We start from the raw sequence: 18,787 nt of genomic DNA on the forward strand, positions 1-18,787 counted from the left end.
AGTCAGTCAGTATCCTAAAAACTCAACAACATAGGATGCGTCTCAAATGAAACCCTATTCCCTATGTAGTGCACTACTTTTTGACCAGGGCCCATATAGGGAATAGGATGCCAACTGATAGTGTATAATAATTGATATTTAGCAACAGGCAAGTCACCAGAGCATGATATGGGAGGGAGGAAGGGAGGAGAGAAGGGAGGGATGAGGGGGATGAAGGGAAGGAATGAAGGAGGGAAGGGAGGGAGGGAGGAAGAAAGGATGAGGGAAGGGAGGGATGAGGGGGAGGATAGGGGGAGGGAAGGGGGAGGAATGGAGGAGGGAAGGGAGGAAGGGAGGGAGGGAAGGAATGAAGGAGGGAAGGGAGGGAGGAAGAAAGGATGAGGGAAGGGAGGGATGAGGGGGAGGATAGGGGGAGGGAAGGGGGAGGAATGGAGGAGGGAAGGGAGGAAGGGAGGGAGGGAAGGAATGAAGGAGGGAAGGGAGGGAGGGAGGAAGAAAGGATGAGGGAAGGGAGGGATGAGGGGGGAGGAGAGAGAAGTGCAGACAAGATTCTTAGACGTTATGTGTCTGTTCATTGTATCTTATATCAGAAGTTTGACTTACTGAAACACATGAGGAGTTGAAATGGGGATGATCACAGTGATATAACATTGATCTGTACTGTGTGCTATGGATTAGCATGAGGCTAGTAGACAAGGGCCACCTCGCTATGTATTAGCATTAGAGACTAGTAGACAAGGGCCACATCGCTATGGATTAGCATCAGAGACTAGTAGACAAGGGCCACTTCACTATGGATTAGCATCAGAGACTAGTAGACAAGGGCCACCTCGCTATGTATTAGCATTAGAGACTAGTAGACAAGGGCCACATCGCTATGGATTAGCATCAGAGACTAGTAGACAAGGGCCACCTCGCTATGGATTAGCATTAGAGACTAGTAGACAAGGGCCACCTCGCTATGGATTAGCATCAGAGACTAGTAGACAAGGGCCACCTCGCTATGGATTAGCATCAGAGACTAGTAGACAAGGGCCACCTCGCTATGGATTAGCATTAGAGACTAGTAGACAAGGGCCACCTCGCTATGGATTAGCATCAGAGACTAGTAGACAAGGGCCACCTTGCTATGGATTAGCATCAGAGACTAGTAGCCAAGGGCCACCTCGCTATGGATTAGCATTAGAGACTAGTAGACAAGGGCCACCTCGCTATGGATTAGCATTAGAGACTAATAGACAAGGGCCACCTCGCTATGGATTAGCATCAGAGACTAGTAGACAAGGGTCACGTCGCTATGGATTAGCATCAGAGACTAGTAGACAAGGGCCACTTCACTATGGATTAGCATTAGAGACTAGTAGAGAAGGGCCACCTCGCTATGGATTAGCATCACAGACTAGTAGACAAGGGCCACCTCGCTATGGATTAGCATCACAGACTAGTAGACAAGGGCCACCTCGCTATGGATTAGCATCAGAGACTAGTAGACAAGGGCCACCTCGCTATGGATTAGCATCAGAGACTAGTAGACAAGGGCCACCTCGCTATGGATTAGCATCAGAGACTAGTAGACAAGGGCCACCTCGCTATGGATTAGCATCAGAGACTAGTAGACAAGGGCCACCTCGCTATGGATTAGCATCAGAGACTAGTAGACAAGGGCCACCTCGCTATGGATTAGCATTAGAGACTAGTAGACAAGGGCCACCTCGCTATGGATTAGCATTAGAGACTAGTAGACAAGGGCCACCTCACTATGCATTAGTATTAGAGACTAGTAGACAAGGGCCACCTCGCTATGGATTAGCATTAGAGACTAGTAGACAAGGGCCACCTCGCTATGGATTAGCATCAGAGACTAGTAGACAAGGGCCACCTCGCTATGGATTAGCATCAGAGACTAGTAGACAAGGGCCACCTCGCTATGGATTAGCATCAGAGACTAGTAGACAAGGGCCACCTCGCTATGGATTAGCATCAGAGACTAGTAGACAAGGGCCACCTCGCTAGTTCTGACAGGACATCTCTGTGTTGTGTAGTATAGTCTATGTAGTACTACATTACCCATAATGCAAGGTGTACCAATACACTCTAGATACTACATGGCTTTAGGCGTAGTTTTTAAAGGAAAGTAGTGTTTCTAAAGGAAAATTGACTATGAGGCACTTTGTTACGACATTGATTCACTTCTTCAATTCACCGACCGCGTTTTAGTATTTTACTGGTATCAAAGTCATTGAGTCTTTGCTGCTTCTAGATGTATCCGTTCAGTTATGTGACAATGGCTGCGTCCCTGCAAAACGAATGCATGTAATATAAGGAAAAGGGTGCAGACGCACACTCTATACTTTATTTAGTAAAACACCGGCTTGGCTAGAGACATGAAGGCACCAGTAGAGATCTGTAGAGACATAAGATCACTAGTCATTATATATATATATATAATAGTAAATATACTTACAGTATATAAACTTTATATAACAGTATAATTACTGTCCCCCAGACATCTATAACAACTATAAAATAGTGTATCAGAAAGACTTCAAGGAGAGTTTAAAATCCAGGCCAAGCAAGCAAGCAGGAGGCAAATCATTTCTCTCGTGGGTCATTTATCTTAGTCTCTGTAAATGCTATCAAAATAAAATAGCACGCTAAAATTATATAATAGAAACAAATAAGAAAATAATATATTATAATGTCCTGTAGTTGTGGCTTCGCTCTCTTTCGATCTATAGTACACCACTACAGCCTCTAGGTGGCGCTAAAACACTCCATATATGCAATTGTTGATGTTGTTGCCCCTTGCATTTGCATCATAAAACATTTGTGATGACAATGATTACGTTGAAGATGATACCACTCGTGATGATATAGACCGCAGATCCAATGAAACCAATCAAGGGTGATGGCGGACTAACTGTAGATAGATAGGCAGTGGTATTGGGTAGACTTATGGGCATGGATGGTGAGACCTAGTCGAGAGATGGCTTAACGGGGGTTTCGGGTGCTGTGGACAGGGGGAGTGTCCTAGTCGAGAGAAGGCTTAACGGGGATCTGGGGTGCTGTGGACATGGGAGTGTCCTGTCTTGTTGTTGTCCTAGGCTCTAATGCACGATAGGTTGGAGTAGCTTGCCAGTCAAACCAGTCAGGACCACGATAGGTTGGAGTAGCTGCCAGTCAAACCAGTCAGGACCACGATAGGTTGGAGTAGTTTTCCAGTCAAACCAGTCAGGACCACGATAGGTTGGAGTAGCTTGCCAGTCAAACCAGTCAGGACCACGATAGGTTGGAGTAGCTTGCCAGTCAAACCAGTCAGGACCACGATAGGTTGAAGGAGCTGCCAGTCAAACCAGTCAGGACCACGATAGGTTGGAGGAGCTGCCAGTCAAACCAGTCAGGACCACGATAGGTTGGAGTAGTTTTCCAGTCAAACCAGTCAGGACCACGATAGGTTGGAGTAGTTTTCCAGTCAAACCAGTCAGGACCACGATAGGTTGGAGGAGCTGCCAGTCAAACCAGTCAGGACCACGATAGGTTGGAAGAGCTGCCAGTCAAACCAGTCAGGACCACGATAGGTTGGAGGAGCTGCCAGTCAAACCAGTCAGGACCACGATAGGTTGGAGGAGCTGCCAGTCAAACCAGTCAGGACCACGATAGGTTGGAGGAGCTGCCAGTCAAACCAGTCAGGACCACGATAGGTTGGATCCCTGGAATTATGAGGGAATAACAGGAAATCCTCCAACCAGAATTTCTGCTTTTGGGGAAGTTATCAGAAAGACCACAACACTCCTTCTGTTATTCAGCACCACAGGAACAGTCAGTTGTCCATCTCTTCCTCTCATCTACAGGTCAAGACCTCCTCTCAGCCTGTGTCCCACCAACACCTGAGTCAGTTTCTGCTGGCTGGGTTTAATCCAGGGCCCGGGGCCGGCGTAGGTGGGCCCCCGTGACTGTGTACTTCTCCAGGGGCCCGGGTTGTGGGATGCATGGGTGGCCCGACACCATGACTGGGTGCTTCCTGGGTCCCCTCTCAGTTCTCTGGGTTCTCCCCACCCAGGTGGGGCCCCGGCGGTGGATCCAGAGACACTGGCAGCAGACACACTGACCTGGTCAGAGAAGCTGGCCCCGGAGGCTCCTGAGGCCCCTGACTCTGCATTAGACAGTTCAGCGTCTCCATCCTGCAGTGGCATGAGGAAGGAGAAAGGAGCTCGCTCTCTCTCTTTCTCTGGGGGTCTGTCCCTTTTTTCCGGCCCAGAATCCTCCACCACAGGTCCGGCAGCCCTTGTCTTTACCTCCATCTCAGCCTTCCTCTCCCTCTCTTTCTCCCTTTGTCCCTCCCTCTTCCTCCTCCCACCTTCCCTCCCTCCCACCTTCTCCTGTGTTTTACTGGCTGAGGGAAGTATGTGTATGTCCAGCTCCTCTATTTCCTCTACCCTCTCTCTCCTCTCACTTTGTGTTGTCCTGCTCCTCAACTGTTTTGACCTCTGTTTGACCCTGCTGTGCCTCACCTCCGGCACTGTCTCCACTACCTCCTCCTGTCTGTCTGAGTTCCTTTGTACGTTCTTGGGTAAACTCTGGGTACATTTTCCGTTGTCCTTATCCTCTGACTTCTGACCTCTGTGGCTGATGACCTGACTCTCCTCCTCCTCCTTCTCCTCCTCCTCCTCGGGACAATCCAGGTCTGTGTCAGGAGTACCTCGTCCTCCTCTGCTACTCCTTTCCACCAGACTACCTCCCTTCCTCTGCCTCCTTCTCTTCTCCCTCTCCCTCTGTCCTCCTCCTCTATCCACCCTTCCGCTCTTCGTTGGCAGAGAGCGTGTTTTATCTACTGCAGCCACACCCGGCTCCTCTGGGTAGAGATAGGAGGAGGGGGAGACTGCTCTGGGATCATGGTCTGAGAGAGGAGAGAGAGAAGGAGGGGGGCAAAGAGAGGGAGAGAGATAGAGATAGAGAAGAGAGGGGTGAGAGAAAGAGGAGGGGGTGTAGAGAGAGAGAGACAAAGGAGGGGGTGCAGAGAGAGAGACAGAGGAGGGGGTGTAGAGAGAGACAGAGGGGGAGTGGAGAGAGAGAGACAGAGGGGAGTGGGAGAGAGAGAGAGAGGAGGGGGAGTGGAGAGAGAGAGACAGAGGGGGTGTAGAGAGAGAGACAGAGGGGGGTGTAGAGAGAGACAGAGGAGGGGGGTGTAGAGAGAGACAGAGGGGGAGTGGAGAGAGAGAGAGAGAGAGAGAGAGAGGAGGGGGGTGTAGAGAGAGAGACAGAGGAGGGGGAGTGGGTGTAGAGAGAGACAGAGGGGGAGTGGAGAGAGAGAGAGAGAGAGAGAGAGAGGAGGGGGTGTAGAGAGAGAGACAGAGGAGTGGGAGTGGAGAGAGAGAGAGAGAGGAGGGGGAGCGAGAGAGAGAGACAGAGGAGGAGAGGGAGTGGAGAGAGAGAGAGACAGATGAGGGGGTGTAGAGAGAGAGAAACAGAGGAGGGGGGTGGTGTAGAGAGAGACAGAGGAGGGGGTGTAGAGAGAGAGAGAGAGGGGGTGTAGAGAGAGAGAGAGGGGGGGGTGTAGAGAGAGAGAGAGAGAGAGGGGGTGTAGAGAGAGAGAGAGGGGGGGGGCGAGAGAGAGAGAGACAGATGAGGGGGGTGTAGAGAGAGAGAGAGAGAGGGGGGGCGAGAGAGAGAGACAGATGAGGGGGGTGATAGAGAGAGAGAGAGAGAGAGAGAGAGAGAGGGGCGAGAGAGAGAGAGAGAGAGAGAGAGAGAGAGAGAGAGAGAGGGAGGGGGCGAGAGAGAGAGAGAGAGAAGGGGCGAGAGAGAGAGAGAGAGAGAGAGAGAGGGGGCGAGAGAGAGAGAGAGAGAGAGAGAGAGAGGGGGCGAGAGAGAGAGAGAGAGAGAGAGAGAGGGGGGGGCGAGAGAGAGAGAGAGAGAGAGAGAGAGAGAGAGAGAGAGAGAGGTTAGTGGGAGCTAGAGGGAAAAACACAACATAGAGACAGTTTCCATGTGATGTCACACACTGTGTTTGAAATAATGAAACAACTGTTGACAGTGAGTTGGGATGAAAGGTAACACTTTACAATAAGGGTCCATTTCCAAAGGGTTTATAATGTGTTTGTAATTACGTTATTTAATGATTTGTAAATGCATTATAAACCATTAATAAATGGCTTATAACAAATTGGTCAAACCAGTGGAATAACCAGTCAGTGCTTGCCAAATCGTGAACTACTATTTACCTACACCTATTAGCCATTTATAAACGCAGTTACCAATGCTTGCAGTTTATTTTCTCACTTTTGGGTGTGATGCATTGTTGCTCTGTCCCATGAACAGAAATGGTTGGTTTTCAGACAAACGGTCAACTCCCATAATGAATCTAGCCCCTGGTTTGAAACCCTGATGATGATATATAGCACTGGTACAATTATTTATTCCAGGAATGAAGGCCTCGTTGGAAAGAGTTCTTCATTCCGTATTATTGGTGTGGTTCACTGGTTTCAGAGAAATTTCTCCGACTTTGTGAGCTCTGCCCATCTTAAAAATAAAGACGACCTGGAACGTGCCCCGGATTTTATGCTGCCACTAACTGACATGATGCGACCGAGTATTGTGAAGAATCAGGATGGACGTGGCTACGAGAAGTGTGCAAAGGCCCGACAGAAGAGATTGGGTGAAAGAATTGTTGTTCACAAGTTTAAATAAAATTTTGACAGAGAGAGGATTATTTAGCACGCTGCTCAGCTAGCTAAGTATCTAGTAGCTAGCTAATGTTTGCTAGCACGTCTGTCTTAACTAGTTAGCAGTAGGAAAAACCTAAAACGTATTTTTTTTTCATATAAAAATTATGCTAGATGATTAACCACGAGATAATCTCTGGCATGATATAGTTACCTAGCTAAGTAGATTCCATTTGCTGGCTAAATCTAAATGTTATTTAGCAGCAAAGAAGACCTCTGCAAGACTACAACTTTCTGCAGGAAGCTCTTGCACGTCATCTCTAGTCGACACTGTCAGCTACCATTCACCAGCAGCGTTCAGAGACCTTCTCCATGAACTTATTACGTCCCCTTTCTCTGTCTTAGCTAGCCACTGACTACACTTTAGCTAGCGAGTTAGCAGAGCAGTAGATAAAACTTTTTTTTTTTTTTTCACTTAGCCTAGTTAACTGTTTGTAAAGTATGTTGCCTTTGGTATCTTTGGCATTTTTCAAGGATGAGCGTAAGAGCATTAAAAGGGCAGAAGACCACTAGAAGTCTGGCCAGGTGGAGAAGAACACTAGAAGTCTGGCCATGTGGAGAAGACCACTAGAAGTCTGGCCACGTGGAGAAGACCACTAGAAGTCTGGCCAGGTGGAGAAGACCACTAGAAGTATTGTCAGGTAGAGAAGACCACTAGAAGTCTGGCCAGGTGGAAAAGACCACCAGAAGTCTGGCCAGGTGGAGAAGACCACTAGAAGTCTGGCCAGGTGGAGAAGACCACTAGAAGTCTGGCCATGTGGAGAAGACCACTAGAAGTCTGGCCATGTGGAGAAGACCACTAGAAGTCTGGCCAGGTGGAGAAGACCACTAGAAGTATGGTCAGGTGGAGAAGACCACTAGAAGTCTGGCCAGGTGGAGAAGACCACAAGAAGTCTGGCCACGTGGAGAAGAACACTAGAAGTCTGGCCATGTGGAGAAGACCACTAGAAGTCTGGCCAGGTGGAGAAAGAACACTAGAAGTCTGGCCAAGTGGAGAAGTGCAGCTAGAGTGAGTGGAAACTTACTGGTTTGGTCAGCATGAGGGATACATATTATCCTGTGTCGGTGACTGTAGCTATTAAGTTACATTTGAGCATCTTAACAGTACAATGTGTTGTATACAGCTGTCAACATTCTACAAGGAAAGAGTCACTTAATCAATTATATAATCATTAACCATATTACCACGGATACCAGACTTAGATGAATGATAACTCAGTTCTAGAATGTTGTCATTGATGAGAATGAATGTAAAAATCTATTGACATTCAGAATGTAGTTAGTTTAGACATCCAGCCTGTATTGTAGTTTCAGGACCAGAGACAAATCTTGAGAGGCACAGTGTATATTTATTTAGAGTGGTACATGGATTCACACAGTCTTGATCTATAGGATCCTTCCCGCTAAAATGATTGATACGTTATCAATGAAAGTTTATGGAAAAGCTTCACTTGTCCTCGTGAAAAATTACAGTTCATTAAATATTCTCCAGCTGTAATTTCATAAATTAAATCAAACTATTTATATAGCAGATTTCTTACAGCTAATGCATTTCCAGGTTCAAAGTCATGTGTCACTTAACCTCCTTCCTGTTGACAGGTCTGTACAGGTGACCACTTCCTGTTGGCAGGTCTCTATAGGTGACCACTTCCTGTTGACAGGTCTACAGGTGACCAGGGGATTCCCTCTACCACATGTAAGACTTAACCTCCTTCCTGTTGACAGGTCTGTACAGGTGACCACTTCCTGTTGGCAGGTCTCTATAGGTGACCACTTCCTGTTGACAGGTCTACAGGTGACCAGGGGATTCCCTCTACCACATGTAAGACTTAACCTCCTTCCTGTTGACAGGTCTGTATAGGTGACCACTTCCTGTTGGCAGGTCTCTATAGGTGACCACTTCCTGTTGGCAGGCCTCTATAGGTGACCACTTCCTGTTGGCAGGTCTGTATAGGTGACCACTTCCTGTTGGCAGGTCTCTATAGGTGACCACTTCCTGTTGGCAGGCCTCTATAGGTGACCACTTCCTGTTGGCAGGTCTGTATAGGTGACCACTTCCTGTTGGCAGGTCTCTATAGGTGACCACTTCCTGTTGGCAGGCCTCTATAGGTGACCACTTTCTGTTGGCAGGTCTCTATAGGTGACCACTTCCTGTTGGCAGGTCTCTATAGGTGACCACTTTCTGTTGGCAGGTCTCTATAGGTGACCACTTCCTGTTGGCAGGTCTCTATAGGTGACCCCTTCCTGTTGGCAGGTCTCTATAGGTGACCCCTTCCTGTTGGCAGGTCTGTATAGGTGACCACTTCCTGTTGGCAGGTCTCTATAGGTGACCACTTCCTGTTGGCAGGTCTCTATAGGTGACCCCTTCCTGTTGGCAGGTCTCTATAGGTGACCCCTTCCTGTTGGCAGGTCTGTATAGGTGACCACTTCCTGTTGGCATGTCTCTATAGGTGACCAGGGGATTCTCTCTACCACATGTAAATGCCCCCATGATGCTCATCAGTGTAGCCATGCAGCACTATATTGGCCGTACGGATGTGGAATGCAGAGTGGAGGAAGCCAGCCATGCCCAACCAAGTGGAGGATCTTCACCTGGCTGAAGACTACAACCCTCTGTCCCGTGAGCCCACAGAGGAGGATCTTGGTTAAGGAACCGTCTCCAGGGGCAGGTTCAGTGGAACGGCATGTCTCCTTAAACAACCGCTACCCTCCCTGGGGCATGCAGGCATCCTGGCTGGCATGACCCGGTCGGTGGAGCAGCAGGAGACTATACGGCAGGCAACAGTTGGACAGCGCACCACTGCCAACTGGCAACACCATGAGGAGAGGGAAGGTCGAAGGTCAGGAGTTATGGAGCAGTGGTAAGGACGCGTTACTCCGTCACTGCTGAAAAAGGGTCCTCAGATCACAGTCGTTGGATGGGGGTGTTGTCTGTCAAATGAGGCACAGATAACGAAGAGGCACGGCATCAAGGCATTCAAAATGGCTACAGGGATGGATGTTCAGGAGTCAGGGTTTTTGGGTCACGAGATCTGGGAAATCCTTGGTGCCTCACCGGGATGGTCTGGTGGGCACCACAGTAGTGATGGTGGTCAAGTGTCTCTATGGTCTAAAGGGACCTTACCATTGACTCTAGTAATGGTAAAATAGACTGGGTTTTGGACTATCTGCACATCTAAAATCCTACTATGGATTGGACATTTCTAATAGGATGGAGGAATCATCCGGAACGCTCAACTAGATGACCAGGGCAGTCTAGGGTACTATTTGCCGAAGAGGTGAAGTATTGCGATGAGTATTTCTGATTCTAATTCTCAAAAAGAAAGTTAAAAACCCTCAGTTGTGAGGTCACTGAGGAGGACCGATAGGGAGATTGTCTTAATTAAAGGGGCTGACATGCAGGATTCTGGGCAATGGCCTGCAAACCACGATTTCTACATTCAGGTCCTAAACACATTATCTACTAGCCCAGTCTGAAAAGTACTTGACTGGAGCCAGCTTAGCCCAGTCTGAAAAGTACTAGCCTCAAGCTAGCTTAGCCCAGTCTGAAAAGTACTAGCCACGAGCTAGCTTAGCCCAGTCTGAAAAGTACTAGCCTTGAGCTAGCTTAGCACAGTCTGAAAAGTACTAGCTTCGAGCTAGCTTAGCCTAGTCTGAAAAGTACTAGCCTCGGGCTAGCTTAGCCCATTTCTGTGTTTTGTATGGGAAACATTGAGTCCTTTGTGAGCTACCTAGCTCATTTTAGCTAATGCAGCTAACTAGCCAACCAAGGTGCCAAACTAGTTAGCCCACCAGGCGATATTATCAAGCTAGCTAACATTAGTTCACCGTTCGTGTAGTCAGACTTGTTTCTAAATGGTGACATGCTAGCTAACAAACTATCCTTGCCATGGTGCCGGCCTAACGTTAGCTACCAAGTCTGTCTAGTTAAATATCGCTTCCCTGGTAGGCTAACATTAGCTAGCATAACACCACTCACATGAAAAAGTACCTGGCTAGCTCACAAAGGACTTGTCAATAAAAAGGTCACCATTTTCATTATGCTAGCCTTTGCTGGTTTGATTTTTACTTGTAAAGGAAGGTAATGTGCATTGTACACGTAACTACAGTCACTGGTAATCTAGCTAATTTTCATATGCACCTAGATAACCACAGATTTTTAACCTAACCAAAATTGCTTGCCCAGAACTCTGATAACTAGATTTAGAAAAGGTTTTACTTCACAATTCTAAGCTAGGAAGTATACGTGTTATTCAAACTAGCCAGCTAGTTAAACACACAAAAAAAAACAATCTAAATCGAAAAACTAAATGTAAAATCTACATTGTTTTGCTAGATAGCGGATTAGCCTGTTTGTCCCACTACACGCCACCGTGGATATATCCGACAGTGAAACATGACAAACTGAACACGGTATCTATTAATGTATCATTTTAATCATGTAGTGGAGCAACATATGAGACGTGAATGACCAACATCTCACTCCAACATAGTTGGAGTTGATTTTCTCTCGCTTCGGCCCAAAAACGGTCGCCATGTTTTCCAAAAGTATCACATGACCAATATCTGCGCTTTGATTAGAGGATTCTTACACATTTCCCATTAGGTGGAGCTGCCGATCAAGATTCCCCAGATAATAAACAGTTGCTAATTTTCAATGTAAAATAGTCGCAGAAACCATTGCTGGCAATAATGTGCGGCAATATTGCCTCTCAAAACTGCCAATGTATCAAGGCCTTAACTTACTATCTAGCTACTTAGCTAATTGGCTAATATACTAGCGACAATTTTGGTAACTAGCTAACCTCTTTAATCTGTGGTAGCTGACTATTAGTGTTAGCAAGTAACGTTAAACACTAGTTAGCTATTATTATTATTATTATTAGCTAGCAGTGGATATCCAGGGCCGGATTAAGAAATCATAGGCCCAGGGGCTTTGTTATCGTCGTGACAATAGCCTAAAAATGAGTTACATAAACAGTGCTGCTGTTAGTTTCTCAACAACTGACAATTTGTAGCTATGTTTCTATTGGTTCTATAGACTAATCTGTCTTCTCTTTTCAGCAGTAGATAATTGCTTTCCAAAATTGTACGTATTTCCTGCGATTTTATTTTTTGAAAATCTGCAAAAAGGCAAAACCGACAGCCGCAATCAACCACAGAAATAGAATCCATAGACGGCAGTTCAAGTCAGGACCGGCATCCATTGCTAGTGTACCCATGAGTTCACCAGTCCAATGTCCAGGGGAAAGAGGTTAAAAACATCTCTTATTATGTCTTATTATGTCTTATCGCCACAAAACAGATTAGCTAGCAATAATGCTAACAAAACTGCAGCCTTCCCAGCTGTAACTGCCAAAATAAAGGAAACGCAAAGGACACAAAGTGTTATTATCTCCTGGCGTAGTTTAGGTCCACTTCTATGATCTATAGATTTGCGCATTGAAACTGTTCTGGCAGCTCAACACCCTTTAAGATACTTTATGTTGGCGCTTCTTTGATTTTGAAGAAGCGCCAACTGGACTATTGATCCTCTGGGGCTACATTACGCTCTCTGGTGCATTTGGAACATTGATATCGGGCTCCAGTGGTTGGATAAACAAGAATGATACATTTAAAATGAGGACCACCCTTTCCTGTGGCGGTCCTCATGAGAGTCAGTTTCATCGTAGCTCTTGATGGTTTTTGCGACTGTACTTGAAGAAACTTTCAAAGTTCTTGGACATTTTCCGGATTGACTGACCTTCATGTCTTAAAGTAATGATGGACTTTCGTTTCTTTTTGCTTATTTGAGCTGTTCTTGCCATAATATGGACTTGGTCTTTTACCAAATAGGGCTATATTCTGTATACCACCCCTAACTTGTCACAACACAACTGATTGGCTCAAACGCATTAAGGAAAGAAATTCCACAAATACATTTTTAACAAAGCACACCTGTTAATTGAAATGCATTCCAGGTAACTACCTCATGAAGCTGGTTGAGAGAATGCCAAGAGTGTGCAAAGCTGTCATCAAGGCAAAGTGTAGCTACTTTGAAGAATCTCAAATATAAAATATATTTTGATTTGTTTAACACTTTTTTTTTTGGTTACTACATGATTCCATGTGTGTTATTTCATAGCTTTGATATCTTCACTATTATTCTACAATAAAGAAAAAACAATTTTAAAAAAACAAACAAAAAAAACAATAAAGAAAATCCCTTGAACGACTCAGTGAGTCCAAACTCTGACTGTTACTGTATGTTAATTTCATTTTAATCTCTTTGTTTCAACAAGCCTAATCTGTGTTCTGAGTAAAGTAAATCACTCACTGAGATAAACATGGCTGATGTTTGTACTGAAACAGCTACATTCATAAGGACAGATGCAGGCTGAACAACTGTTATTGAATTATATTTATATACAGGCGTAGCAACTATAAGACACCATTTATAATGGGGTCATTCATTCATGCTGATGATACATTATAGCTGCGGGCTTTAAGAATTGAAATGGCACTTTTTACTGTTGGAGGAGTGGCACACAAATAACTCCGTTCCATAGCTAGGTCTCACTGCATGTAATTCAACTGCAAGAGCAAATAAACCTGGAGATATGAGACACCTCTTGTTCACGTAACCCAGGGCAACAAGGACATGTGGTCCCAACTGTGTGGCTCTGTTGGTAAGAGGGTGGCACTAGCAAAGCCAAGTTTGTGGGTTTAATTCCCGCAGGGATCAGGTACCCATACCAGAATGGATAAAAGGGTCTGTAAAATGGCATATGTCAATGTGAAGACCTCTGGAACACAAAGGGATGTAGAAATAGTGTACAGCACTTTGAGATATCAGCTGATGTACGAAGGGCCATATAAATAAATTTGATTTGATTTGAGTTCTAGAACACAAAGAGATGTAGAAATAAGAGTTCTAGAACACAAAGGGATGAAGAAATAAGAGTTCTAGAACACAAAGGGATTTAGAAATAAGAGTTCTAGAACACAAAGGGATGTAGAAATAAGAGTTCTAGAACACAAAGGGATGGAGGGATGAAGAGAACCAAAGGAATGAAGAGAATAAACCAAAGAGAATGAAAGACTAACAGGAAGGGATACCAACCGCGTATTCTCTGTTCTGCCGATGACATAGAAACAAGGCTCTCCCTGCTTAGAGTTGGTCATACACAGAGACAGGCTGGAGAGCTCCACTGAGAGGGAAGGAGGGAAGGAGAGGGGGAAGGAAGGGAGGAGAGGGAAGGAGAGGGAGGAGGAGGAGAGGGAAGGAAGGGAGGAGGAGAAGAGGGAAGGAAGGAAGGAGAGGGAAGGAAGGGAGGAGGAGGAGAGGGAAGGAAGGAAGGAAGGAGAGGGAAAGAAGGAAGGAGAGGGAAGGGAGGGAGGCGGAGGAGAGGGAGGAGGAGAAGAGGGAAGGAAGGGAGGTGGAAAGAGAAGGACAAGTAGATGGAGAGAAGGACACAAGAAAGGTAGAGAGAAATAGAAGGAAAGAGACAGCAAAAGGAGAGACCACAAGTTGGGTCAGGAGAAAGACAAACAGAGAAAGAAGAACCAAAGTGTTCAAAGGTCAAGACAGGAAGTAAGACTCTTAGCAGTGAGAAAGAAGACACCGGTTAGAGGAAATAAATGAAAGAAGTGACCCTTTTGAATAGGTCAATAAAGACTTGTTCACACTTCAGCCCTTAATAAAGCTCAAATCAGTTTCATTTTTCAAATCCGTTTTGGAAAAACGACTGTCCAAACAGCAAGTTACAAGTGACCAAATCAGATTTCTGTGTGTTCATTTCACATGGACTGGTGCCCCGGGTGGGTGAAGGTCAATGGAATGGTCTAAAAATGAGCAAACTCCGCTCACCCGGGGCACCGGGCCATACAAAACAAACTCCACCACTCAGAAGTTACAGTATATAGAAAGCTAAGGTGACAACAATGTCTGCCATGGACGTTTTCCAGTTGCTTTGAAATGTTCAAAATCTTACTGTAAGAACAATTAGAATCCGGGAAAGGATAACATGAACAACTTTCAAAACAAGTCATTTTTGGCTAGTCACAGCAGTCATCTAGCTAGCTGTTTACCTTTTACAATCAACATGCTAGTTAGCTAGTCACTGCAGTCATCTAGCTAGCTAGGTAGCTGTTTACCTTTTACAATCAACATGCTAGTTAGCTAGTCACAGCAGTCATCTAGCTAGCTAGGTAGCTGTTTACCTTTTACAATCAACATGCTAGTTAGCTAGTCACAGCAGTCATCTAGCTAGCTAGGTAGCTGTTTACCTTTTACAATCAACATACTAGTTAGCTAGTCACAGCAGTCATCTAGCTAGCTAGGTAGCTGTTTACCTTTTCTAGCACGTTCCCTAATTTGTTTTGTAAACAATCAACATGCTAGTTAGCTTTTTCCTAGCCATCGTGCTTCTACACATGCATTGCTTGCTGTTTGGGGTTTTAGGCTGGGTTTCTGTACAGCACTTTGAGATATCAGCTGATGTAAGAAGGGCTTTATAAATTGATTTGATTTGATTTAGCTACAACATGGTCTTGTGAAACTGTCAACAGACTAGCAAGCAACATGATGTGCCAAATAACAGCCTAAAAACCACTTGAGGTCAAATAAATCCGATTTGACCGTTCAGACAAGTCGCAAGGCCAGGAATCAGATTTGTATCTGACTTCACACCACCTACAAAGGTGGTTTGAAATGTGGCTTGAAATATCCGATTCTATGTGCTTTTGGGCTGTTTAGACAGCAGGAAAAATAATATATTGTAATCGGATATGGAAAATGCACATAGAATCAGATATTTCAAGCGACATTTCAAGTCAGATACAAATCTGATCCCTGGCCTTGCGACTTGTCAAATCGGATTTATTTGACCTCAAGAGGTTTTTAGGCTGTTATTTGGCACATCTTGTTGCTTGCTAGCTAGCTTTAAACTGCCAATGTGAGAAAGGCTTACCAATCAATAAGAAACGGATCAATCAGACGTATCCTTCCTCCCTGTCTCTTACCATAGTCTGGGACGTATCCTTCCTCCCTGTCTCTTACCATAGTCTGGGACGTATCCTTCCCTGTCTCTTACCATAGTCTGGGACGTATCCTTCCTCCCTGTCTCTTACCATAGTCTGGGACGTATCCTTCCTCCCTGTCTCTTACCATAGTCTGGGACGTATCCTTCCTCCCTGTCTCTTACCATAGTCTGGGATGTATCCTTCCTCCCTTCCCTGTCTCTTACCATAGTCTGGGACGTATCCTTCCTCCCTGTCTCTCACCATAGTCTGGGACGTATCCTTTCTCCCTGTCTCTCACCATAGTCTGGGATGTGTCCTTCCTCCCTTCCCTGTCTCTTACCATAGTCTGGGACGTATCCTTCCTCCCTGTCTCTTACCATAGTCTGGGACGTATCCTTCCTCCCTGTCTCTTACCATAGTCTGGGACATATCCTTCCTCCCTGTCTCTTACCATAGTCTGGGACGTATCCTCCCTCCACTTCCTGTCTCTCACCATAGTCTGGGACGTATCCTTCCTCCCTGTCTCTTACCATAGTCTGGGACGTATCCTCCCTCCCTGTCTCTCACCATAGTCTGGGACGTATCCTTCCTCCCTGTCTCTTACCATAGTCTGGGACATATCCTTCCTCCCTGTCTCTTACCATAGTCTGGGACGTATCCTTCCTCCCTGTCTCTTACCATAGTCTGGGACGTATCCTTCCTCCCTGTCTCTCACCATAGTCTGGGACGTATCCTCCCTCCCTGTCTCTTACCATAGTCTGGGACGTATCCTTCCTCCCTTCCCTGTCTCTTACCATAGTCTGGGACTTATCCTTCCTCCCTTCCCTGTCTCTTACCATAGTCTGGGACGTATCCTTCCTCCCTTCCCTGTCTCTTACCATAGTCTGGGACGTATCCTCCCTCCCTGTCTCTCACCATAGTCTGGGACGTATCCTTCCTCCCTGTCTCTTACCATAGTCTGGGACATATCCTTCCTCCCTGTCTCTTACCATAGTCTGGGACGTATCCTCCCTCCCTGTCTCTTACCATAGTCTGGGACGTATCCTTCCTCCCTTCCCTGTCTCTTACCATAGTCTGGGACTTATCCTTCCTCCCTTCCCTGTCTCTTACCATAGTCTGGGACGTATCCTTCCTCCCTTCCCTGTCTCTTACCATAGTCTGGGACGTATCCTTCCTCCCTTCCCTGTCTCTTACCATAGTCTGGGACGTATCCTTCCTCCCTTCCCTGTCTCTTACCATAGTCTGGGACGTATCCTTCCTACCTTCCCTGTCTCTTACCATAGTCTGGGACATATCCTTCCTCCCTTCCCTGTCTCTTACCATAGTCTGGGACGTATCCTTCCTCCCTTCCCTGTCTCTTACCATAGTCTGGGACTTATCCTTCCTCCCTTCCCTGTCTCTTACCATAGTCTGGGACGTATCCTTCCTCCCTTCCCTGTCTCTTACCATAGTCTGGGACGTATCCTTCCTCCCTTCCCTGTCTCTTACCATAGTCTGGGACGTATCCTTCCTCCCTTCCCTGTCTCTTACCATAGTCTGGGACGTATCCTTCCTCCCTTCCCTGTCTCTTACCATAGTCTGGGACATATCCTTCCTCCCTTCCCTGTCTCTTACCATAGTCTGGGAAGTATCCTCCCTTCCTGTCTCTTACCATAGTCTGGGACGTATCCGTTTCCTTTCTTCAGTACCAGATGTATACGATGTCCTCCTCTTCTTATCTGCTCTACGGCCTGGCTGTGGGTCATTCCTGTTGTACTGTCACCATTTATCTCCACCAGCTGGTCACTCACCTACACAACAGCAACACAATACAGGTTACACAAACCACAACAACTACACACACACACTCACACACACACACACACACACTCACACACAGAGACACACACAAACCACAACAACCACAACCACACACACACACACATACACAGAGACACACACAAACCACAACAACTACACACACACACTCACACACACACACAGAGACACACACAGGCCACAACAACACTACAGCCTGGCTGTGGGTTACTGATTCAGAGATGTTGGGTTAACTAGGTATCCCTCTTTCCTCTTTCCCTAGTGTCTGTTATACTGTCACCATTTAACTACGTATCCCTCTTTCCTCTTTCCCTATTGTCTGTTATACTGTCACCATTTAACTAGGTATCCCTCTTTCCTCTTTCCCTATTGTCTGTTATACTGTCACCATTTAACTAGGTATCCCTCTCTCCTCTTTCCCTATTGTCTCTTATACTGTCACCATTTAACTAGGTATCCCTCTCTCCTCTTTCCCTATTGTCTGTTATACTGTCACCATTTAACTAGGTATCCCTCTTTCCCTATTGTCTGTTATACTGTCACCATTTAACTAGGTATCCCTCTTTCCTCTTTCCCTATTGTCTGTTATACTGTCACCATTTAACTAGGTATCCCTCTTTCCCTATTGTCTGTTATACTGTCACCATTTAACTAGGTATCCCTCTTTCCTCTTTCCCTATTGTCTGTTATACTGTCACCATTTAACTAGGTATCCCTCTCTCCTCTTTCCCTATTGTCTGTTATACTGTCACCATTTAACTAGGTATCCCTCTCTCCTCTTTCCCTATTGTCTGTTATACTGTCACCATTTAACTAGGTATCCCTCTTTCCTCTTTCCCTATTGTCTGTTATACTGTCACCATTTAACTAGGTATCCCTCTTTCCTCTTTCCCTATTGTCTGTTATACTGTCACCATTTAACTAGGTATCCCTCTTTCCCTATTGTCTGTTATACTGTCACCATTTAACTAGGTATCCCTCTTTCCTCTTCCCCTATTGTCTGTTATACTGTCACCATTTAACTAGGTAACCCTCTTTCCCTATTGTCTGTTATACTGTCACCATTTAACTAGGTATCCCCCTTTCCCTATTGTCTGTTATACTGTCACCATTTAAATAGGTATCCCTCTTTCCTCTTTCCCTATTGTCTGTTATACTGTCACCATTTAACTAGGTATCCCTCTTTCCTCTTTCCCTATTGTCTGTTATACTGTCACCATTTAACTAGGTATCCCTCTTTCCCT

The 18,787-nt window shown here is 45.8% G+C and overlaps 1 protein-coding gene across 1 annotated transcript in view; it reads right to left on the minus strand.

The window, feature by feature from the left end:
- Nucleotides 1–1,572: 1,572 nt before the first annotated feature.
- magixa (MAGI family member, X-linked a) overlaps nt 1,573–18,787 on the minus strand; it is a 109,453-nt gene continuing 92,238 nt past the window's right edge. Inside the window, exons 15-16 of the mRNA XM_065020978.1 lie at nt 17,377–17,515; nt 1,573–4,897 (exon numbers count right to left, since the gene is read on the minus strand). Of these exons, the coding sequence (XP_064877050.1) occupies nt 3,846–4,897; nt 17,377–17,515 (1,191 nt within the window). The 3' untranslated portion in view covers nt 1,573–3,845. The remainder of the gene's footprint in view (nt 4,898–17,376; nt 17,516–18,787) is intronic.

Source organism: Oncorhynchus nerka, linkage group LG7, assembly GCF_034236695.1.
Source record: "Oncorhynchus nerka isolate Pitt River linkage group LG7, Oner_Uvic_2.0, whole genome shotgun sequence".
NCBI classification, from domain to species: Eukaryota; Metazoa; Chordata; class Actinopteri; order Salmoniformes; family Salmonidae; genus Oncorhynchus; species Oncorhynchus nerka.